This window comes from Phoca vitulina, unplaced genomic scaffold (genome assembly GCF_004348235.1).
Source record: "Phoca vitulina isolate PV1807 unplaced genomic scaffold, GSC_HSeal_1.0 scaffold121, whole genome shotgun sequence".
In the NCBI taxonomy this organism is placed as follows: Eukaryota; Metazoa; Chordata; class Mammalia; order Carnivora; family Phocidae; genus Phoca; species Phoca vitulina.
This window is the reverse complement of record NW_022589824.1, coordinates 546,238-570,156: the sequence shown is the minus strand read 5'-3', so window position 1 is coordinate 570,156 and position 23,919 is coordinate 546,238. Positions and strand designations below refer to the sequence as shown.

The 23,919-nt window shown below is 54.3% G+C and overlaps 2 protein-coding genes across 5 annotated transcripts in view; one reads left to right on the top strand and one right to left on the bottom strand.

Annotated features, from left to right (window-relative positions):
- Positions 1-527: 527 nt before the first annotated feature.
- MRPL41 (mitochondrial ribosomal protein L41) lies at positions 528-1,624 on the bottom strand. The gene has a single exon (XM_032398822.1). It carries the CDS (start codon positions 1,519-1,521, stop codon positions 1,114-1,116), a length of 408 nt encoding a protein of 135 aa, XP_032254713.1. The 5' UTR covers positions 1,522-1,624; the 3' UTR covers positions 528-1,113.
- A 158-nt stretch (positions 1,625-1,782) lies between these two features.
- The window catches only part of PNPLA7 (patatin like phospholipase domain containing 7), a 63,915-nt gene continuing 41,778 nt past the window's right edge, over positions 1,783-23,919 (top strand). For 2 of the 4 annotated variants that reach the window (XM_032398812.1, XM_032398815.1), the window contains exons 1-15: positions 1,783-1,864; positions 3,347-3,378; positions 4,879-4,953; positions 5,099-5,186; positions 5,623-5,702; positions 7,135-7,226; positions 7,390-7,530; positions 8,045-8,204; positions 9,979-10,059; positions 17,240-17,368; positions 17,806-17,886; positions 18,676-18,802; positions 19,458-19,601; positions 22,955-23,043; positions 23,156-23,302. In XM_032398812.1, coding sequence (XP_032254703.1) covers positions 3,349-3,378; positions 4,879-4,953; positions 5,099-5,186; positions 5,623-5,702; positions 7,135-7,226; positions 7,390-7,530; positions 8,045-8,204; positions 9,979-10,059; positions 17,240-17,368; positions 17,806-17,886; positions 18,676-18,802; positions 19,458-19,601; positions 22,955-23,043; positions 23,156-23,302 — 1,464 coding nt within the window. In that variant the 5' untranslated portion in view covers positions 1,783-1,864; positions 3,347-3,348. The other 2 variants (XM_032398814.1, XM_032398813.1) reach the window with 2 other exon arrangements.

Sequence of the window (23,919 nt, the reverse complement as noted above, 5' to 3'; positions counted from 1 at the left end):
TCAAAAGATCACCTCATCATGGCACCAGATGTGCTTATTAGTCTCCCATGCTGATAAGCAAAGGGAAGTGTGTACACATTGAGTTGCCTTATCGTGTCATAAACTTGAAATAGGTTAGTGTGGTGGATTGATCCCTCCTCCCCCTTGTAGCTTTAGTACCTGAGTGGCTTCCAAAGCCTGGACGCGGAGTAGCTTGAAGACATAACTGAATTTGTGACTCATCTGACTCCCACAGACCTCATTCTTGTCTCTCTGGAAGAAACACGTTGAAGTGCAGGCCAGTGTGGAGTCTGGCAAATCTTCAGTAGGTACTAATCTCGTAAGTAGGTGTTCAGGGGCAGAAAACATGCACCGTTCTTTAAGATTTTATTTCTTTGAGAGAGTGTGTGTGCCAGAACAAAGGGCGCAGGCAGAGGGAGAAGCAGACACCCCTGCTGAGCAGGGAGCCTACGCAGGACTCCATCCCAAAACCCCAAGACTATGAACTGAGCTGAAGGCAGACCTTTAATGGACTGAGCCACCCAGACATCCCAGAAAACACATTTCTATTTTTTGCTTTATTTTCTGATGAAAATATAGGTCAGAACACGTAAGAAATTACTGTGCTAAAATGATCGATTCCCAGCTAATGGCGCATTTATTTCAATAGAAGAATTTGAACCCTCCTTTAGCGTGTAACGGTATTTAACATAAAAATCAATTAAATATTAAGCAGAACACAGAAGACCAGAGGGACTGTGCACAGAAACAGGCGAACCCAAAGGAGAAAGAGACTAGATTACTGGAGGTTTGCCCCCAAAGCAGCCGCTTTTGAACCCATAAAGCATATGCTCGTTGGTTTCGTGGGGTGAAGAGTCTGGGCGATAAATTAACCAGCGCTGTCACGTGGCACGACGTGCCCTGTGCATCCTCTTCCTTTCGCAAGCTAAGCCGTGTGTTCTTGCCCCAAAACCGGTCGGGAGACGACGGCTTCCAGTTTCACCGGGAGTGGGGTCTCCAGGGTTCTGCCTCGGTCCTTCCATCTCGCAAGGACCAGACGCCAGAGCCGATCCGTCCGGCGGCCGGGGAGGAGGGACGGGCGCAGTCGGCAGGCTGGCAGGCACCCCGCCGCCCCTAGCGCGGGAAGTTCTTGGGGTACAGCTGGAAGAGCTTGCCCTCCTGGGTGGGCTCGAAGCCGTACTTCCCCAGCTGCTCCGGGTCGAAAGTGCCGTCCCGGAAGTCCTTCTCGACGGCAGGCGCTACTGCCTCCCGGAACAGCTGTTCGGCCGTCAGGGGCGTGTCCGCGCCCGCCTGCGCGCGGTAGTTCACGTAGGGCTTGAGCCTGAAGCCGGCCAGCTCGGGCACCACCAGCTCCGGGACCATCTCCTTGATCTGCACAAACTTCCCGCCGCGGCCGTGGACGCCGGTGCCCTTGGCGCCGCGGCCCTTGTAGAAGGTGCGCGGGCCCCGCTTACTGGTCCATCTGCTCATGCGGTCGGCGCCCCGCACCACGATGCGAGCAGCCCCGCTCAGGAGGCCCATGCTGAACCGTGCGCCCCGCCGGCGCTGTCCCAGACAGCTCGCACGCGCCGCGATCAGCCGCACCGCCCTCCGCTTCCGGCGCCCTCGGCGGCTTCCGGCGCCACCCGGCGGCTTCCGGCGGTCAGCCCGGCTTCCGGCGCCACCCGGCGGCTTCCGGCGCCACCCGGCCTCCGCGCCGCAGCAAGAGCAGCTCCGATTGGCGGCGCTGCGTCCAATGCACAGCCTCGGCCCTGCGAGTGGGCGGGACGTGCGGGCCCCGGCCAATGCGCTGGGAGGTGCGACGTCCGCGGCGGGGCGGTGGGGGTAGTGACGGGAGCGCGGGCGTCGGGAGCGCGCGGTCCCGGTGAGTCACCGCAGAGCGCCCCGAGATGGCGGTGCCCTGGGCCTGGCCCTGTGAGGCAGGGTAGCCATCAACGCCCCCAACCCCTGCCGGGACGCACCCTGCCCCGCAGGCCCTCCCGGCCGTGCGCTGCGTGGTGGGAGGCGCAGGTGGGAGGCGGGTCCCCCGGACGTTAACCAGCACTCCCAGCCCCGACGCCTAGCCCCCAGCTCCGAGGTTCCCCGACCCTGAGGCCCAACCCTGACGCCTGTCAACCCCCAGCCCCCAACTCAGACGCTACCGCGAGCCCCCCAGCCTCGCTGTTCCCAAACCTAAACCCCCTAACTCCGATGCCCCCTTAGCTCCGACACCCGTCAACCCCAGCTCTCCAACCCCCGACGTCGGCCAGCCCCAACGCTTGTCAACCCCGAGGTTACACCGACACCCCCCAACCCCGATGACTCCCTAAAATGACACCCCCAACCTGGACGGCCACTAACCCCGATGCCTCCCTAACCTGCCGCTTCCCAGCCTTGCAGCCCCCTGCCTCCCACTTCGTCTGGCTCTGTGCTGTCCCAGGCGGAGAAGCAATGACTTCCACTTCTGTGTCCCTAGCAGGTGCTGGGGGCCGTGAGCTCTACCCCATTTCAGACACTCAGGGATGGGATGTGTGGGGAGACTGCCTGGTCAGGGCACTAGCAGGCCACAGAGCTGGGGTCAAGGGCACTGCTGGCCCTTCAGGAGGCTCGTCTGAGAAGGAAGGGTTTTCCATGTGGGTGGCAGAGGACGCAGGACATTTGACCCAGGAGCAAATGCACTATGACCTTGCATCTGCCTTCTGAGTCCTGACTTCTCTGGATGGGATTTTGGGAGAGAAGAGTCTTCTCTTGCTGCTGCTTTTCTAAGGGGCCTGGGAGCCACAGGGTGAAAGCCCCAGACCTGGCTCCTCCCCACTAGACAGGGGCAAGGTGCACCAGCTCCCCAAGTTCATCCTCCTCTGGACCTGACGCACCCACCTTGAGGACTCAACCCCACTGGATAGGAACCCCCCTGAGGCAGGCCACTAGGGTGTCTCACAGTTCCCTGTGGGGCCCCATGCACCCCTTCCCCGCCCCCAGCCACAGCCTCCTCCCTGTGGCCCTGGGAGCTCCTGGCGGCACTAGGCCTTGGCTGAGCAGTCCACCCTTGCCCTTGACCTGCTGGGTGAAGAGCGGGACTTGGCTGCAGTTGTGGGTTCCTGGGCAGCCACAGGAGAGCTGTTTTCAGAGAGGGGAGTGGCTCTGGTCCCTTCCTGGAGAACACAGCTTCCCGTCAGGGTTTTCCTTTCAGTGCAAACATAATTTAAAGAGAAAAGGAGCCCAGGAGGAAAGGCTGAAAGCATTGCTCTGCCCCGTGAGCATGAGCTGGGGGGACCCTTGCCCTCCTTTGAACCAATCTTTCCTCTTTTCACCTTGACTGGTTTTTTTTGTTTGTTTGTTTGTTTGTTTGTTTGTTTTTCATTTTTAGCCATGAAGCAAGAGGAGGATGCCAGCCCAGAGGTATGGAACTGGAGGGTTCCAGGGTTGATTCAGAGCCTCAGAATTCCCAGTCAGGGGCATTTCTGGACAAGGAGATTTGCTCTGTGGGCAGCTCCTTGAAGTCGGCTGAATGGGAGTGGCAGCTGGGGCCCCTCTGTCCCCTTGTCAGAGTCGAGACCCTGCCACTTCTTCCCCCGAGGTCACAACTGTCAGTTCCCGCTTCCCCTTAGGACTTCTGTTTGCTTCGACGCGAGTCTTTTCTCCGTGGAACATCTGTAGCCATATCACAAAGGCCTTTATTCCTAAAGCAGAAAAGTGGATGCATTAAAACAACCATGAAAAGCCTGAGATGCTCAATGTAGGAGATTGTGTAACTCAGTTACAGGCCACCTCTGTGACCCTTTCCTTGGTTATCTTTGGTTGTCCTTGACATGGTGGCTGAGCTCCAGGGGACACACCTAAGTGAAGAGTGGGTTGTGGGTGCTGTCACGTTGACAGCTGAGCACTCAGGGCCAGGAGGGGCTGGGTGCCTCAGCTCCGAAGCAAAAAGCTCCCACTGCTTCCATTTGCCTGCTGAACCAACTTCAAAGACTTGCTTTTCTGGGCCACGTACTTACCCTGTCTTGCGGCAACATTCTGCTTTTGAGACTTTTTTCTGAATGCCCTTCCATTTCATTGGGTTTTCTGGCATCCATGCTGTGTCTGGTGCTCTCTCGCTAAGGATCGGACAGGATACTTTAGTCCTTGGCACTTGTGACTTGAAAGGATTAACAGGTGCCTCCTGCCGCATCCTGTTCCTGGCTGCTTGGGGGGAATGCAGAGTGGCTGCTTGCTTGGCTGGTTTCTCTTGCTCGTTTTCATCTTTTTGAGGAATCAGCCAATATTCTCCGTGTGGGTGGCCCCAGCCATCTGCCCGTTCACCATCCTGTGCTCACTTTTTTCTCTTCCTCCTCCCTCCCTTGGGTCTGAGCTTCTGAAGCCCCACTAACTCCTTCCCTAGGAGGTGGTAGGGAGCAGGCACATAACCTTTCCCTGCTATGAGCTGGTATTCAAGGTTCTCAAAATCCAGAAAATCTCAAAATCCGTGGCTCTTTGGGGTTTCTCAGCATTGCTGTGGTGTAGGCTTCCATGTGCCCTGAGGCCGGCAGCGCACAGTCCTGTTGGTGATCAGAGAGCACCGAGTGATGGCCTTCGCGCCCCCTGTGGCCAGCCGGGCTTGCTCCTCTAGGCTTGCATCTGAAGGACTGGAAAGCTGAAAATTTAGGATTCACATGCGATAAAAATGCGTAGGGTATTTGTGGTCAACACAGCCCAGCTGCTGGCCCTGCCCAGCTGCCTGACCCGGTGTCCCGTGGGTGGCCGTGGGAGACCGGTTTCTTTGTCTCCTGAGCAGGTGTGCTCAGAGGACCTTAGCAGCCCAGAAGATCACTTCTTCCCTAACCAGCAGCTCTATTCTTGCTGCCCTGGGAAGCCAGGGCCACGCCTGTGTTGGCCCTTCCTGACCACAGTGTTCTCCCCTAGGCTGGCTTCTGTCTGGGTGCTGCCCTGCAGTCCTGGGGGCTGCAGTTGACGGAACAGCATTCACAGTCCACCATGGTAACCACCTCAAGTGCTTCCTGGTGACGGGTGGGCCCTGGGGTTTGTGGCTGCTCCTGGCCCCTTTGTCCCAGCCTGTTGCCAGGGTGGGGAGGGGCAGTGTGGCAGTCTTGCTGATGGGTGCTCTGTCTGTGACCTCGCCCAGCTGATGGGGATTGTGATTGGAGCCCTCCTGGCCCTGGCCCTCGTTGGCATCACCGTCTTCTTTGTGTACAGAAGGGTTAACCGATTCCGTGAGTATCTCACTTCAGACTCCAGCTCTAGGGGTAAGGGACAAGGGCTTGGGAGGGTGGGGGAGGTTTGGGTGACTTGCCCGTGTCTTGAGCTCCTGGGAGCAGCCCTCAGGCCCATGATAGCTTTTGTTGGGAACTGCCAGCCTGTCCCAGCTGAGGCTGTGCATGTCGGACCCATGGAATTTGTGTATGTCCCCAGCTTCCTTGGCTCACATTTCTGAGCAAAACTTTGGTAAGAGGAGACGCAAGTCCTGCTCCCTGTGAGCCAGCCTGTGCCGGCCCGGGCCCAAGATGCCATGTGCCTTTCCCCCACACTGTATGCCGGAGCAGGGACAGGACAGGCTCGGTGTGCACAGCCTACGGGCTGCCTGGCAGAACCCTCCCACCTCTTTGTGTCCCAGCCATGGCTCAGGAGGCCCCTCTGCTCCCCTTGCAGGACAAGTACAGCCCACTCCTCAGTACAGGTTCCGGAAGAGAGACAAAGTGATGTTTTATGGCCGGAAGATCATGAGGAAGGTAACCTGTACTGCAGGCCTGTGGCTGCCCTCACCTCCGTACCCTCAGAGACTCTTAGCCAGCGCAGGAGACGGAGGCTCCGTCGGCCTCTGTCCTGGGGCACGGCGGGTCCTGCCAAGATTTGGACACTGGGAGGCCTCCCTTGTCCTCATCAATACCCACGTGGAGGATAAGCAGCCTGGTCACCCCCAGCCCCTCCCACTCCCCGAGGGCAGGAGGGACTCAACACTACCCAGGGGCTTGCTCCAAATAGCTGCTGACGTTTTAGAGTAGCATCTACCTAGCACTTTTTTCTGATAAGCAACTAATACATGTTCTCTGTAGCAAACTTGAAGTGCCACAGGAGAAGGCACGTGAGTCCTTGCGTGGACCTCCCATTCTTCTCAGCGTCAGGCTGTGACGAGGAGGTCCACTGGGGCTGCTCACGGGCCTCGAACCTGAACGCCGCTGCCTCACAGCCTCGTGCGGGGCCACGTGGGCTGACCTCAGGCAGGTCTTGAAGGAGCCTGCACGTGGTCAGGTGGGGAGGCAGTCAACCAGTGATCCCACTGAGGACTGTGCAGGGACCAGACCTGGGCTGAGGAGGACAGGAACGTGGTCCAGTGGTGCCAGGTCACCTGGAGGGAAGGAGGAGTTGTGACCACACGCCCACAGCTGACGCCCTGGGGCAGGAGCCACTCGGGGAGCAGAGGGCTAGTGGCTGCCCAGAGGGGGCTTGCTGACATCCAGGAACCAGTCGCTCTGCCCTGCTAGCACCACAGGGCAGATGAGCTGGCCTCGGTGGGGAAGGGGCAAAGAGCTTTCCAGACCTGCGATGATCATGCAGGGACTCGGATTCTAGGTGGGGGGTGGGGCAGTAGGACAGGACAGGGCCAGCTTTTTTAATATATGTATATATTTATTTATTTATTTTAGAGAGAGAGCTTGCATGAGTAGGAGGGGCGGGGAGAGGGAAAGAAAATCCCAAACAGACTCCATGATGAGCACAGGGCCGGACACAGGGCTCAGTCTCACAACCCTGAGATCACGACCTGAGCCAAAACCAAGAGTCAGATGCTTAACTGACTGTGCCACCCGACGCCCCAGGGCCAGCTCTTAAAAGGCTGTGGAAAGGGGCTGCTGTGTCAGCGCGAGAGAGGAGAGGCTGAGCATCAGCCTTGCAGGCAGAGGGAACACAGGCCTGAGGACCTGGTGCTCTGAGAGCGCCAGGTGTTTGGGGATATGGCCTCGAGGTGCTTCATTGTCCCAGGTACCAGGCATGGTTCCCTGTGTCCTGGGCAGGCCAGGCAGGCAGGGCCAGACCCTGGGAGCTGAGGCCACGCCCGCAGGCAGCCCACAGGGCAGGTCCTGAGGGCTGTGGCTGAGCCTTGAGGCTGAAGTCCAGGTCCATTAGGTCCAGGCTCAGGACTTGGCCTCTCCTTTCACCCTGCAGGTGACCACGCTGCCCCACACACTTGTGGGGAGCACGGCAGCCCCCCGGCAGCGGGTGAGGAAGAGGACCAAGGTGCTGTCTTTGGCCAAGAGGTACTAGGAGTGTCCTTCAGACCACACGCGCCCCAGCTGCCCTCCCGGGAGGGCACTGGTGAGCCTGCTGGCCATCACTGCTGCCCTGCCTCTGGGTCGCAGTGCTCACACCGTCTGCTTGGAATCCCTTTGGGCTCCAGGTGCACATATCTCTGCTTTGTAGGATTCTGCGTTTCAAAAAGGAATACCCAACCCTGCAGCCAAAGGAACCACCACCCTCCCTGCTGGAGGCTGACCTCACGGAGTTTGACGTGAAGAATTCTCACCTGCCGTCAGAAGTGTTGTACATGCTGAAGAACGTGCGGTAAGACAGAAGCTGGGTGACAGAGGCCCGCTGCAGGAGGGCCTGGGGCCGCGCTCCCTTCTCTCTGGCCACCAGTGCAGTCTCTCGAGCGTCTTTCCTGTTGTATTTGTTTGCCTGTCAGCATTTCCATGTTCAGGAGGAAACTCAGAGCAGGTTCGGGAAGTGTGGGGCTGGATCAAAGCTACAAGCCTGGGCTTCCTTCCATCTCTGCCTGGAAACCCTGTTCCTCTTTCGAGCACTGCTTCACCGTCCTGGGCTTTTGTGTACGCCTCTGATTCGGATTCGTGGTCATGGCTCAAGAGTTCTTTGAGCTGATGGGAAAGCAGTTTATGGGAATTCCTGAAGTTTCAGCTTCAGTCCTGACAGTGAATCGGGTGGCTGGTGCTGCAGGGTCTGCACCTCCGTGAACCCCAGCTCTGGATCTGGCCCGTGGTGACGGGGGCAACGGCTCTATCGCCATCAGCCTCCTTCCCTCCTTCGTGGAAGGTCTCCCACATGTGCTGTGGTTTTGCAGGGTCCTGGGCCACTTCGAGAAGCCGCTGTTCCTGGAACTTTGCAAACACATGGTCTTTGTGCAGCTTCTCGAAGGGGAACATGTCTTCCAGCCGGGGGAGCCGGATACCAGCATCTATGTGGTGCAGGATGGGCGCCTGGAAGTCTGCATCCAGGACGCGGTGAGAGTGCCTGGCAAAGTGTGTGTCGGTGGCCCGAGGGAGTGCAGAGCGAGGTGGAGGGTGTGGGTCTGCTGTGTTGTGTGTGTTTGTTTTTTAAGTAAGCTCTACACCCAGTGTGGGGCTTGAACTCATGACTCTGAAATCAAGATTGCACACTCTACCGACGAGCCAGCCAGGCGTCCCTGTTGTGTTTTTACTTATATGTCTGCCATTTAAAAGATTTTTTAAAGTTTTCTATTGAAAAGTTAGTGTAAACTTTTAAGTTTCAGTTCTTTGGGGAAAAAGGCACACTTTGTGTCAAAAGCATTGGCTCACAGTTGGTGTGCCCTTTGATATCGGTGCGTTACCTTTCACTCACACGTGTGGGGTGCCCATCGCTTAGTGGGTTCAGTGGCATTTGGTGGTTTTCTGCATTTTACCTGTTCTAAGCCTTTTGAGGTGTCTCTCCTGTGTCCTTAGAACACCCTGCAGTGGTTGGGTATTGATCTGCCACCATCAGTCGCACCCGCCCTTGCCTTGTGTTCAAGTTTTAGATTGTGAATGATTTTAACTCTAAGAAAATAATTAAGGTATTACTTTGCTTGAAAAGATATACTTACTTTCGGCCTCTGTTGAATTACACCCTTGAATCAGAGTTGCCAGGGGGCGATCTCCAGGCCAAGCCTGTGGAGGTCTTGCTCTCCAGCAGGGCGCATCCTTTGATGTGCCCAGGAGCGTGATCCAGGCTCCCCACCTCTGGTTGCTGTTGAAGCAGACACCCGGGGAGCCCCAGACTGCATGCGGTGGCCCCTGACCTTAAGGAAGTCCCCACCTGCCTGAACCCTGGGGGTGGGCCCTGACCCAGCTTGGATCCCACATGTCCTTTCTAGCCACAATGTTGTCTGTGTGTGTCGCCTCATCTACACTGGACTTGATGGGATGATGAGAAAGAAAATGGTCTTCGTCCAGCCCCCTCCCGTCTGAGCCATCAGTGCCCAGGGCTGGCGCCACCCAGCTGGTGGGCCTTTCCTGGAATGGAGCCTTTGGACGAGAAGGAGGGGTTCTTGGAGGCTGACCAGGGCCAAGTTTGAACAAGTTCAAAAAGGATTTTCCCGGGTTAAGCTGAGATGAAGTTCCTATACTAAATAACCACCGTAGTTTCCTTTCTTTTTTCTTTCTTTTTTTTTTTTTTTTAGTTTCGTTTCTTTTTTAATCCAGTGGAAAAATATATCAAAATGCTGTGATTTATACCAGTAACAACTGAGTTTGGCCTTCACAGCCTTCTTTTTTTTTTTTTTTTTTAAAGATTTTATTTATTTATTTGACAGAGAGAGACACCGAGAGAGGGAACACAAGCAGGGGGAGCGGCAGGCAGAGGGAGAAGCAGGCTTCCCACTGAGCAGGGAGCCCGATGCAGGGCTCGATCCCAGGACCCTGGGATCATGAGCTGAGCCGAAGGCAGACGCTTAACGACTGAGCCACCCAGGTGCCCCGTCACAGCCTTCTTTTTAGATCAGCAAACTCCTTAGGTTTTGTGAAATTCAATCTAAGTCCTCCTGGTGAGGACAAGCCACAGGTTGAAGGGCCACGCTCAGAATGGACTTCCTGATTGCTCTTACTCATTGTCATGTCTTCTGTCCTCTGCTTTGGAGCTTACCACACCTGAATTCCCGGAGGTCAGCTAGGGCATGGCCTAACTCGGGGCAGGCGACAGTGGAGGCTGGGTGGCCCAGCGGGCCTGGGCTGGGCTGAGCCTCCTGTCAGTGGATGACTCTGCCCCGCTTCCCGAGTGCAGGACGGCAATGAGGTGGTGGTCAAAGAGGTTCTGGCCGGAGACAGCGTCCACAGCCTCCTCAGCATCCTGGACGTCATCACCGTGAGTGCCCCGGGTCCACCCAAAGTCACCTGGACAGCAGGCCCCTCAGCGCCAAGGCCAGTTCTCCCCAGTGGCGAGGGGCTGGCCTAGGATGGGAGGGACCCCCCCCGGAGGTCAAGGGTGTGTGTGGGAGCAAGTTGAACTGTGTGTTTAGGAAGAGCTGGGCATTTGCTTATGTGTTTTGGCTGTTTTTTAAATGATTATTTTTTGGACTGAGTAATATATGCACATGGTCCGAGATTCAAAAGGGACAAACATTGTATAGTGAAAACATTTCCTCTCACCCTTTAGGCCCCAGGGCTCCTTCCTAGGAGGGGCCCTCTTGTGGATCTTCTGTGCCAATGGGTATCTCTGTTGTTCTCAGTTTTCTGCTGTTGAGTGTTGTGGTGAATGGTTTTGTGCGCACGTATTTGTTTGTTGTTTCATGTATTTGACTAGCGGAGACTTCCCGGGTGTGAGGGTACACCCCCACCCCCACGCCTGAGCCACAGTCCCGCGGGAGGGCGCCCGTGCCCTCACCCACCAGTCAGGCAGTCATCTCATGTTTGATCTTTGCCAGTCCAGTCAATTACAAAATAACATCTCATGTTATCTTGTAATTTTTAAACTTACTATCATGGAACATTTCTTTTTTTTTTTTTCTTTTAAGATTTTTATTTATTTGAGAGAGAGTATGAGCAGAGGGAGAGGGAGAAGCCGACTCCCCGCCAAGCAGGGAGCCTGATGCGGGGCTCGATCCCAGGACCCCGGGGTCATGACCTGAGCCGAAGGCAGAGGCTCAACTGACTGAGCCAGCCAGGCGCCCCGTCATGGAACATTTCAAACATACGCAAAAGTAGACAGAACAGTAAAATGAGTTATTTGTGCGTCACTAGCTGTAGAATGTCTTGGCTCAGCACACCTGTTCCCTTCTCATTAACTAGAATTTAATGTCTCATTTTCTTTTTCTTCAGAGTAAAATCTTTATACAGTGAAACAGATGTTAAGTGTGCACTACCCGAGTTTTGATAATGCACACCTCTGTGTAGCTCAGACGGTGTGTTTGATTGTCACCTCACCTTCGAGGTTATACTTTTAGCTGTTCATTGAGGCAGCTTGAACCTCAGTTTCCCCCACACACGGCACAGAGGGGCCTCCAGAGTGGCTTAGCAGACCTTGGCAAGGATGCGTCCATGCGGGGCTAGGAGTCTAGGTACTTGTGTGACACTCACGATGGGTGGGCCCTTGGTGGGTACCCTCTGATCTCGCCCTGGGCTCTTGTGTACAAGGGAGTGACAAACTCAAGACTTTGGGGGTGTCCACTGTGTTCCCCCGTCCCTTTTAGGCTGGCACAGGCGTGCTTGGAGCTGTGTTGGGGCCTGGGGTGGACCTGTTTTTATAGGACTCCGGCATCTTGCTCTGCCCCCAGGACCTGTGTGTCTTCACAGGACCCTTGGCCAGCACTGAGGGAGACACCACCTCCTCTGAGCAAGGCCGGCCTGTCTTGAAAGGCCAATGCCTCTACCTAGAGCGCAGTGCTGGGCCAGCGCACCCAGGTGTGCAGGGCAGGTCCCTTGGGGCTCTCGCGGGACTCTGGTATGTGTCACCATCTGTAAGGTGCACTGTGAGCCTGAGAAGCCCAGGAGGTGTAGACAGATTGTCTGTCTACATGGAGATAAATTAGGGAGTTATGCAGCTCTGTACCCTCCTTCTTCCTTGGCGAGGATTAAGCAAAAAATAGCTTTGGTGGAGGCTCTTCTTGGTATTTCTTGTCTGCAGTGCGTCCTGGTCTCACTGTAATTTTGGGCTTGGACACCATTTCTTGCAGCCCCAGGAAATGTGTGCTATGAGCAGGGCCTCCCCAGCCTGCTGCATCCCTGCCCTCCTCCTGGGGTGGCAGCCCATCTCCCTTCAGTGGGGTGGGGTAAGAAAACAGGAGTGATATTTGAGAGAAGATAATTCTGTATTGTGATTAATTGATCATCTGGAAGGACAAAATTTTTGCCTAATAAATACTTGTGTTTGTCATTTAAAAAAATTCTATCCAAGTAATATAGACAAATTCTAAAAACAGTTTTGGTGTTTTGTGAATCACAGTTGTCTGCTCGACTGCCCCCTCCCCAGAAAAGCCACTTCCATCTCCTCTAGGCTTTCTGGGCAACCTGCTTTTCTTGCTCTTTTGTAATCCTTCCATCGTAGATTCAAGTGAGCTTCCTGGCCTGGAAATGAGGGCAGACTTTCCCGATTGCTCTGCTGGCCTCCCCACTCCTCCCACCCCAGCAAAGCCACACTGAAGCAATGTTGTTCACCTCAGTGAGGTTCCTTTCTTGTTTTGCCTGGAGTTAACAGTTGCCTTGGTTTTTGGGTGGCTTAGTTTTTTTGTGTGTGTTATGGTCTGGTGCCCTGCCCCAGTGCCCTGTGAGTTGGGAAGCCCCCGAGCCCCCATCTTTTTGTCCAGCCTGACCTCCCTGGGCTGAGCTCCAGCTCCCCCGGGGTCCCTACTCCTCACCTGGGCCCTATCCTTCTGTCTGTGTGGGGCTCTCACCTCTGCTCCCTTGGCCAGCTTGCTTGTTTTGGTGGAGCAGTTCCTGTCTGCTTCCCAAGAAGGGTGTGAGGGAGATAGAGTTCTGGAACCTTACAAATCCAGAATTGTCTTTATTCTGTGCTGCCTTTACCTTTCTTTCTTTCTTTCTTTCTTTTTTAAGACTTTATTTGAGAGAGAGAGCGAGCGAGCACAAGCCGGGGGGGGGGGGGCAGGCAGAGGGAGAAGCAAACTCCCCACTAAGCAGGGAGCCTGATGTGGGGCTCAATCCCAGGACCCTGAGATCATGATCTGAGCCGAAGGCAGATATTTAACCGACTGAGCCACCCAGGTGCCCCTACCTTTACCTTTCTGTTATACTTTCTAGGAGATTTCTTCCACTTCATTTTCCAAACCTTCCACTGAACTTCTAATTTCAGTCACCATATATTTTATTTTATTTGTTTTTAAATTTTTAAAAATTTTTAGTATAGTTACACACAGTGTTACATTAGTTTCAGGAGTACAACATAGTGATTGAGCACTTCCGTGCATCACCTGGTGCTCATCCCCTATTTCACCCGTCCCCCCTCTGGTTATCATCAGTATGTTCTTTATAATTAACAGTCTGTTTCTTGGTCTCTCTCTGTCTCTCTCCTTTGCTCGTTTGTTTTGTTTCTAAAATTCCACATATGAGTGAAATCATATGGTATTTGTCTTTCTCTGACTGACTTATTTCACTCAGCATAATACAGTCTAGGGGCTCCTGGGTGGCTCCCCACTCTTGATCTGGGCCCAGGTCCTGGTCTCAGGTTGTGAGATCAAACCCCTCATCGGGCTCCGTGCTGAGTGTCGAGCCTGCTTAAGATTCTCTCTCTCCCTCTCCCTCTGCTGCTCGAATGCACTCTCTCTCTCTCTCAAAAAAAAAAAAAAAAAGAAATACTCTTAGATCCATTGCGTCATTGCAAACGGCAAAATTTCGTCCTTTTTTATGGGTAATATCCCGTTGTATACACGTGTGTGTGTATTATACGTATGTACGTGCATACACACGGCTCATCTTTATCCGTTCATCAGACAGCGGGCACTTGGGTTGCTCTGTGTCTTAGCTGTTGTGAGTGATGCTGCAGTAAACACGGGGGTGCACATACGTATATACGTATGTGTGTATATACACACATATTTTGCATGTATATTTTTTTAGTGTTTTCATATTCTATGGATAAATGCCCAGCAGTGGAATTACTGGAGTCATGTGGTAATTGTATTTTTAATATTCTCCATATCCTCACCAACAATTGTTGTTTCTTGTGTTTTTGGTTTTAGTCACCATGTTTTTTATTTTAGGAGCTCTTTCCCCCCACCAAATTTTTTTTTTTAGATAACATTTTATTAACAAAAGGTTTTCTTTTGCTCCCTGTGTCCTCTCTCACTCTTTTGGGTCTCTCTTCTCTTTTTATTCTGGCTTCTGTCTCTCCCATTTGTGCGGGAGTGACATCCACATTGACCCGGCTACATCGGCCCCACCCGTGAGCCAGAGTGAGTCACCGAAAGAGCGCTACACGCAGCAAGACTGACCTGTGAGGGCGGAACAGTGGTCAGCACATGAGAGGGCCAGGCGGGCCACACAGCCCCTGCTGTAACTGCTCAGCTTGGCCGTCCCAGTGTTCCAGTAAAGACTTATTTACAAAAAAGGGCAGTGGGTGAGATTTGGCCCTTGGGCTGAGGTTTGCCCATTCTGGCCAATTACTGTTACCTGTCAGGACTAGGTTGATTGGGCTCAGTGGGGGCATAACGTAATCTGGGTTGCTGGAAATGTCCTATACCTTCTTTTGAGTGCTGGATATATGGGTTAATGGTAAAAAGAAAAATAGCATGAGCTACTTGGAAGCCGCCTGTGAGCCCCTGTGTGCTCAGGGTTTGTCCCCCTGGGGCTCACTGCAGGAAGGCTGGCAGGGAACCCACAGGTCAGCATCTGCGGGTTTTTTCTCTAAAGCTGAATCTCAGAGAGGACTCTGCCCATGTCCTGCCATAGAGGAATTGGCTTGGAGTCGGGGAGGCAGTGTGGGTTTGCCCCATCCAGGTGGACACTGTCCTCCAGCCCAGGCGTCAGATGGTGCCTGGCCCTTGGCTGTGCTGAAGGTCCTGGTGCTCTGACCTGTCTGCTCACCGTCTGCAGGACACCAGCGGCCAGCTGCAGGGCGAGGAGGGGGCTCGGGCCCTCCCGTGAGGATGGGTTTCACCATCTTGGCTCTGTAGCCCTTATAGAGAATGGTTCAGCTTTCATCAGATAGCTCTGTTAGCTGCCACTCTGTCACATACTTTTCACTAGCTTCCAAAATGTTGTTTACGCGTCTCGTCTGCTCTTAGCTTTTGTCTTGATTCTTGGAGGTTTATCTTTTTAATAGAGCAGAGATTAGTGGGCGTGCCATGGAGATACACAGTCACCTTCAGACTACCATCTTTGATGGGAGGTCGCCTTTATTATTTTTTTTTCCAAGTGAAGTAACAGCGTATTCTTTTGAATTTTGATTCTTTTAGTTTTTTTCCATTTTACTGAGAAATCACTGGCACACGTCACTGTGAGTGTGTGGTGTGCAGCAGGATGTTTGGTTTACCTCTGTTGTGAAATGATCGCCACGACAGGTCCAGCTAACACCCATCATCTCAGACACAGGTTTAAATGAGATGTGATGAGCTCCTAGGAGCCCCCTTCACAGCGTTCCCGTGTGCCCTACGGCAGCGACGGGCCCCGGCTTGCTCGTTGTACCCCTGGTACTTGCCGTCCTGATACTCTGACTGGAACTTTGTACCTCTTGACCACCTTACTCCAACTCCCCCTCCCTTATTACTTTAATTTTTACAAATGTTATGAAACATTTCAGATATATGGGAATGCACGATAGTAAGTGACCAAGTGAGCTGTCACCCGGGTCCCGTAGCCATCGCCAAGCTGGCTAGCTCTAACCCACCCTCCAGTGTCCCCCTCCTTTCCTCAGAGGGCAGCCGTACCCTCTGCAGCACATGGCATGGTGGCTTTCTGCCGTGTGCTTCCTCCGCAGCTGGGCCCATGCGGGTTACTACTGTCAGGCCCCCACGTGCGCGGTGTGTCCCGGTTCCGTCGTCCACAGCGCTGTGATACATCCTGTTGCTGACTGACCTTCAGCTGTTTGTAGTTGTTTTTTGGTCGTGCCTCTGCTGCTGAGAACGTTTGGAAGGGCGTGCAAGCGTGAAGCTTTCTTGCGGGTCTACACCTGGGTCCTGTGCACACTCTAAGCAATTCAGCCTCTCTCTGTGGTTCACATAGTTTTTTGATTTTAGGTGAGGTTGAGGGTGGTGTTCTTCTAAATAAACAAGTCAATTTGGAAATAAGTAGCCCACGAGCCATCTTTAGCAACAGTGGCTACTCTGTCATTCCCTTTTCCCACCTTTCCCCCAAACATACGCACCTGCTTTTCTCTCTGATTCTTGGACAAAGACGAGAACTGCCATCTGATGGGGTTTGTGGGCCGGCCCTCCCTTGGCTCTCCTGGGATCTCCTAGCTGCTTGACTTGCTTGTGAGTAGGAGACTGGGTGAGACCACATCCAGGACACACCTTGTGCCCACTGTGCGCCCACAGAAGGGGTGCCCGCTCTCCGCAGAGCGGCCGAGCGGTGCATAAGCGACGAGGGGGCGTGTTGGCACCTTTGGCCTCACGAAGGGGCAGGGAACCCCGGAGCCGGCCTGTACTTTCTGTCCTTTAACACCCGGCAGGCGACTGCTCTGTGCTCCTGTTTCGTGTGGTGCCATCGTGGTCTCCCAGGGACAGTTTTCTTTTTATGAAGGATGTGAAATGAGCAGAAAGGGGAAGAAATATAACAGAGTCCCAGAGCTCACTTAGAACGTCTCGAGAACCACACGCCCAGGTTCCCGACGCACAGGGCTTGGTCACGAGGTCGGGAATACCCCAGCTCCCCCCACTGTGGGCAGACTTCCCGGTGTGGCCAGCCCCATCCTGAGACTCCCAGGGCTGTTCCTGTGAACACGGACATTGCTAACAGGTTGAGAGGCTCCCCCCAGGAACCAGGGGCCGAGACTGACCACGTTCCTCACCATTCAACCCTGACAGTGCAGATGTGGTGTGCATGTGGGCCACGTGGTGCAGCCGCTGTGGAAACAGCATGGTAGTTTCCTGGAAGTTAAAGATGCATATACTGAATGGCCCAGAAGCTGTACGTGAGCATTTATGACAGCTTTATTTACAACTGCCCCAAACTGGAAACAGCCCAGGTGCCCTTTAACTGCTGGGCGCATGAAACGCCTCCTTCTCAGCCACCAAGAGCATAACTGCTGGTGCGTGAACAGCATGGCGGGCCTCAAACTGCCATCTCAGTGAAGGGAGAAGGGAGCCGGCCCTGTGTGATTCCATTTATGTAATGTTTTGACGAAGCAAAACCATCAGGACAGATGAACCCTGGGTGGCTGCCTGGAAGCAGCAGTGGACGGACAGGGCGGTGACAGCAGAGGGTGGTGTCCTGGCTGGAAAAGCAGGCTCTGCGGGCTCCTAGGAGGGGCTTCTCGAGTGGGGCGAGGCGCAGCGGGGCCGTGGCGGGCGCTTCCATGCACAACCATGTGCTGGTGTCTCGTCGCTTCTGGAGACGGGGATGCTGGGAGCAGCCTGACCTTGCTGTCCTTGCAGGGCCACACCGCTCCGTACAAAACCGTGTCTGCCCGCGCTGCTGTCCCTTCCACCGTCCTCCGGCTCCCAGTGGTGGCTTTTCAAGGAGTTTTTGAGAAGTATCCTGAAACCCTGGTGAGGGTGGTGCAGGTGGGTCCCATTTGCAGGAGCCCTTTCTGGCCCAGGGGCCGGGGCACCAAGCGTTTATCACAGGCTGGCGCGTTGGTCCTGAGTGTCACACTCCCAGGAAAGTGCGTCCAGAGTGGGTGTAGGAAGGACTAAGGTGGTTTTCTGAGGGATTTGTAATATATATTTTACACTAAAAGTTAATATTCATGACCTCAAAGAGGTCTTCAGAACTCCCACTAGCCCCCCAAAGAGTTCTTTTTTTGTTATTAAATTTCTTGTTTTGAAGTAATCTCAGATTTACTGAAAACTTGCACAAATAATGCAGTTTCCTTACGCCCTAAACACTAACATCTTAGGTGACCACGGTGAGTTGTCAGGACTGGGGGCTCCGTGTCGTGACGGGGCTCGGGGGGTCTGCAGGGGGCACCGGGCCTGGCACAGCTGGCTGTCCCCCACAGATCATCATGGTGCGGCTGCAGAGGGTCACCTTTCTGGCTCTGCACAACTACCTGGGCCTGACCACGGAGCTCTTCAACCCGGTAAGTGCAGCCTCATGCCCTTGTCCATGTCATGTCACTGGGACCCTGGGCTTTGAGAGGGGCTTGTGCGGCCGTGTTTACTCCTCTGCCTTAAAGCCAGTGCTGGTGGATGAGCTTGATTCTCCTGAGGCCTTGTGCTAAGAACCTGTCCCACCCATGAGATGTGGGGATGGGACTCCTCCGATGCCCATTCCAGGAGAGCCTGCAGTTTGGCCTGAATGTGGCCCCTTCGGTCACCTTGCTCCATAAGCTTGCCTGCCCCTTTCCTGTTGTTCACCTGGCGCACACCGCTGAGCTGCCTGCCTGCCCAGTGGAGGCGGTCCCCTCCTGTCCCTTGGGGCCCCTCCTGCTGGCAGTCTGGGCGAGGGGTCCGCTTGCTCTACCCAGAGCTGCTGTGAGCAGCAGATGTAGATGAGACCCTCGAGGGCCCTGCTTCAGGGGGGCCTGGATGCTAATCATTCATTACTGGGGTCAGCACCGCACTTGGGGATTCTCCCTAGTTCTGATGGGTTTTAGGTTTTGTCATCTTCCTTTACTGGTATTTTAGGGCACATCCTTTTGTTTTCTACATTACTTTTCTCTTAATGAAGAACGTTAAGGTTTCTGACAGTGTTGACCACCATTTAAACTTGATAGAGTTGCCAGGATAAAGCAAGCTGGGCTTTTGTTGCCTTAAGCCCACGGCCGGCCTCTGCGCTGGTCACCACTCCTCTTGTTCTCCCAAGTGTGGCTGCTGAGAGTACCAGCCCAGGGGTGCCCCTGGAGCACCTGCTCTTTCTCACATCCCAGGAGAGCCAGGCCATCCCCCTGGTGTCTGTGGCCAGTGTGGCTGCCGGGAAGGTCAGAAGGCAGGCATGCTGCGTCTCTGAGGATCGTCTTGAGAGGCCCCTGCGGCCCCAGGAGTCCTGCGACCCAGGTACTGCCCCCAAACTGGCCTCCCGCCTGAGTCCGGGCCTCCTTCCCACCCCAGCCACCTCTCCCGTCACCCCGTCTCTGGGAGAACTAGGCTTCAGGGGAAAGCCATTCGGGGAGCAGATTCCAAGCTTCATGCCGCTCCGAGCTCTTGAGAGGGTCCTAGATCTGGGGAGAGAAACCGTCCATTGAGGCTTCTTGGCTACAAGTCACCTTCAGGTTGAGTGTGTAACACGCAGCCATGCTCACAAATGTGGGATAGGTCACCTGTGTGTTTATAAACAAGTGGCTGATAGACTAGTGAGATGAAGCTGTGTCGCTCAGGGTACTTCCTGGAAGGTGGCTTTTACGTTCATTCACCTGAGGGGCCAGGGGAGCACGGAAGTGTGCCAGGCTCACGCCAAGTGTGCTTGATGGTCACCTCGACTAAAGCAGTCACTGGGAAGGGGACACGCAAGGCTTCAGCCTGGTGGAGGAGGCTGGCAGCAAGGGCTAGTCAGTTCAGGACGACCTGGGGAGGCAGAGCAGGGCCCGCGTCCGAGGTTGGCGCCGCCTAGCATTGCCCTGGGCAGCTGGGTGCGGGTGCGGAGGGCCTGGAGACATGAGGTGTGTGCACCGCCGTGGGGACAGAGGCCTTCTTCCCACCCGTCCCCTCCCAGCAGATGGAGGGGGCAGCCGTGCAGCAGCCTCTGGGCCTCCGCTGCAGAGGAGCCGGTCCTTCCCGCTGCCCTCTGTCCACGAAGAGATCCTGGATGAGTTCGGCAAGGCCCAGGCAGGTGACCAGGCCCCTTTCGCTCCACCAGGTAAGGCATTGGGCACCTGAGCTTAGAGCATTTACAGGTGGGCAAGCTGTCAGGCCCAGAGGACCCTATGCCCACACTCTGGCTCCATTAGATGCAGTGGTAATTACGTGTCTTGCTGCCCTGAGCATCCCGTGGGCTCCTTTCTACACTGCCCTATTTTACCCCTGCCTCGCATCTGTGTCCCAGGGGCCTACGTCCCCAAGGCTGCACCTGGCCGCTGCAGGAGCATCTCTAGTGCCACCCTTTCTCCCCTGTGCTGGGCTGTGCTCACTGGCACACCGCCATGTGGCATCCTCCACTGAAATGGGTTTCCTAGGCCCTCTGGCCCCTCAGCTGCTACCAGGATCTGCTTTCATTAAAGCAGAGTTCTCGGGGCGCCTGGGTGGCTCAGTCATTAAGCGTCTGCCTTCGGCTCGGGTCACGGTCCCAGGGTCCTGGGATCGAGCCCCGCATCGGGCTCCCTGCTCAGCGGGGAGCCTGCTTCTCCCTCTCCCACTCCCCCTGCTTGTGTTCCCTCTCTCGCTGTGTCTCTGTCAAATAAATAAATAAAATCTTGAGAAAAAAAAAAACCCTTTAAAGAATTGTCTGTTTAGGGGCACCCGGCCGGCTCAGTCGGTAGAGCATGTGACTCTTGATCTTAGGGTTGTGAGTTCGAGCCCCACGTGGTGTGGAGCCTACTTAAAATTAAAAAAAAAAGAATTGTCTGCTTATATTCTCTGCTCATTTTCTGCAGGGTTTTCTGAATCTGTTGATTTGCATCAATTCTTCATAGGCTCTGGCTAGAGACCCTTCATCGGTTGTATTTGTTCAGACGCTTTTTTCTGGTCTCCGTCTGTCAGAAGACCCAGCCTTGTGGACTGTGATGTCCACGTGACATGAACAGGACCCATGATGCTCCTTTATTGAAAACCAGCCCTTGCACACCCTGTGATCTCTGTGTTTGGTGCCTTCCTCCTTGTTCTTTCCTCATTCACTGGGTTGTAAGCGTATTCTCCCAGATCCTCTTCTGCGAGCTGAGTGGTTCCCCTTGTGCGCTGAGGGCTCCTTTGTTTGCCCTTCCCACTTGGGTGTGTTCGAAGTCAGACATTCAGCCTTTTCTTACTTTGTGTGGTGGTAACTTACACAGTGCCATTCACGAAACAATCTTTCCTTTCCTGTTGCCTTTTTTGGTGCTGTCTTCATTTGGTGTCAAGTTTCTGAATATACGTGGATTTTTTTTTTCTTTTTTTTTTTAGTAATAGCTTTTTGGAGATGTGATTCACATACCCTTAAGTTCACCTTTTTAAAGTGCATAATTCATTAGTGTATTCACAAAATTGTGTATCCGTCACTACCATCTAATCCAGAACATCTTGCCAGCCAGTAGATACACCGCGTCCCCATTAGCCATCATCCCCGGCCCCGGCCCCCACTGGTCTGCTTTCTGTCTCTTGGATTTGCCTGTTCTGCATATTTCATTACTTGGACAACTTTTTAGGCGTCTTTTGTGTTCTACTGGGATATTTGCCTATTTCTTCATGGACACCAAGTTGTTTTCAATTTTCCTTAACTGTTTTTGGTTGTGTAATATGAATACAGAAGGTGTAAATGTAAACGGGCAGCGTGATGATTTTTCATAAACTGAACCCTCCCGTGAGGCCAGCGCCCAGACGCAGAAACGCACCGGCAGAGGTTGGGCTCTGCCAGCCGTCCCGCCGGAGCTCCCTGCCCTCCTGAGTTCAGCAGCGTGAGCTGGTGTAGAGTCTGGCTGCTTCCGCTCGGCTTTGTGTCTGAGGTCCGTAGGTGCTGTGTGCAGCCACACGCACCTCTTCGCAGTGGTGGGCAGCGATGTATTGTGTGAAGACAGTGCACTTATGTGTCTCTTGAACACATGTACGTGTTCCTGTTGGGACCGCTGGGTCACAGAGTGCTCGCCGTTGGCTCAGGAGGTGCTGCGCACGGTTTTCTGGGTGCCCGTCCCGATGTGTACTTCTGCCGCCCTCCTAAGCCTGCACTGTCCAATGTGGGGTCCCCAGCACGTGTCGCTGTCAGCACTGAGCTCCTGGCGATTCAGTCCTCTGTCCCACGTAGGCGCTCTTGGCCCGTGTGTGAGTGCTGCTGACGGGCGGCACCGTCTTCCGGGAAGCCCCCGCCGCCCCCGCCCGCTTTCTGCTTCCTGTCTTCTTCTCCCGGCTCCTCTGGCTCAGCAGGCCTCACTGGCCGCACCCCGTCCTGCTGACACTCCTGAGCCCCAGGACTTGCCGCCTCCATTGGAGTGGGCTGCATGGTCTTCTGTCTGCTTTCCCCTTAGGTTGTCATTCATCCTCACGGATTGATAGGGGCTCTTTAGATCTTCTCTATGTGAATCCTTTGTGGGATATATGTACTGAAGATATTTTCTGCTCTTACTTTTCTCTCTCTTAATGGTATCATTTGATGAATAGAAGTTTTTAAATTTAAGAGTCCAATTTATCGAATTTTTTCTTTTGTAATTAATGCATCTTGTGTCCTGTTTAGGAAATCTGCCTGTAAGATTTAACATTTTACCTTTCATGTTCATCCCTCTAGGATTGGTTCTTTTGTCTAAAGTGCATACTGGACACGATACACTTTTTTTCCATATGGCTATTCAGCTGACCCGCTGTATTTAAAAAAAAAAATGTGTTTAGCAAATTTTTCAAATAAAAAAAGACCGGAAAGTAATAGCAGTCCACCTGTAATAAAGTGTGACTGTGGATGACCCTGTTCCATAAACATATGCAGGCGACTGTCACCTTCCCTCTGGTCCCTGCAGATAATGCCCTCTTATGAGACATGTGTCTGCAAAGAGCAGAGGGACTCAACATTTTAAGTTTTGTCAACTGATGTGGGTAAACTGATGGTAAGAACAGCATTGCATAGGACTGTGTAACCTTTTCCGTATGCGTGGGTTAATCACAGGGACTATGGCACGGTTTTATTTTTAACACTGTTTTTTTTAAAGATTTATTTATTTAAGAGAGAGAGCACAAGTGGGAGGGGCAGAGGGAGAGGGAGAAGCAGGCTTCCCGCCGAGCAGGGAGCCCGATGTGGGGCTCGATCCCGGGACCCTGGGACCAACACCTGAGCCGAACGCAGACGCTCAACCGACTGAGCCACCCAGGCGCCCCAATTTTTTTTATTAATTTAAGAAATAAAATAAAAATTGGTTGTGGGTCACAAGAGGGCATGCATGACAGCACAGTGGCTGCGCTCCAGTGATCTGAGTCTCACCTGCCGGGGTCTGTGCTGCTTCGCCTTCGGGGGGAGAGCTCAGCCAGCCCTCGGCGAATGTGTGTGGACCCGCATGTCCAGCCAGGTCGGCACAGTGTCCTGCGTCTTCCCTCCATTTGTAGGGAGCACCTCAGACCTGAGGATGGCGTGTGACCGTGCCAGGGTCCTCCTCCATGCAGAGGAACGCCCTGGGAGCGCCGTGGCCAGCAAGGTAGGTGGGCACACTCCCTCCCGTCTCAGGCTGTGCCCTGCCCTGGCCTGGTGCTCCCTGCGGGACCCTTTCCCCTGCCACGTCCCTCTGATCTGCCTGTGCTCTTCTCAAGTCCAAGAAGAGCGTGATTGTTGCAGACGCTCCCTCTGCAGTCTTCCAGTACTCAGAGACTAACTCAGATGAGGCTGTCTCCAGCAGGAAGACAGATGCCATTCTCAGGGCCGCCAAGAAGGACTTGCTCACCCTGATGAAGCTGGACGTAAGTGGCTGCCCTCCTGCCTTCTCTCTGGCTGGGGTGAGCTGGGAGATGCGCGCGGTCTCTGGAGAGGCCAGTGATACTCCCACAGCCTGTCCTCCTAAGGACCCACTCCTTTGGGGCATTGTGTCCCAGATCGGGGCCACCACAGCCCCTGCCCGAGGCGGGGCTCCCTCTGGGGTGCTCAGGATGGCGTCCTTGCACTGGTGGCTGTGCAGACCCTCTCCCTGGCACCTTCTTCCCAGCGCATCCCTGCCCTCCCCCGCGTGCCTGCAGGTGGCAGGGCTGTGAACCCTGTGTGCTCTGCAGGCTTGGGACACCACCCAGGAAGCCCTGGAAGGGTTATAAGCAATGGCTCTCCTGACTGTGTCTTCATCACGTGCCCATTTGTTCTTGACCCTTCTTCCCTCACGTTCATTTATTTATTTATTTATTTATTTTAAAGATTTCATTTATTTATTTGACAGAGAGAGACACAGGGAGAGAGGGAACACAAGCAGGGGGAGTGGGAGAGGGAGAAGCAGGCTCCCCGTGGAGCAGGGAGCCCGATTCGGGGCCGGATCCCAGGACCCTGGGATCAGGACCTGAGCCGAAGGCAGACGTTCGACGACTGAGCCACC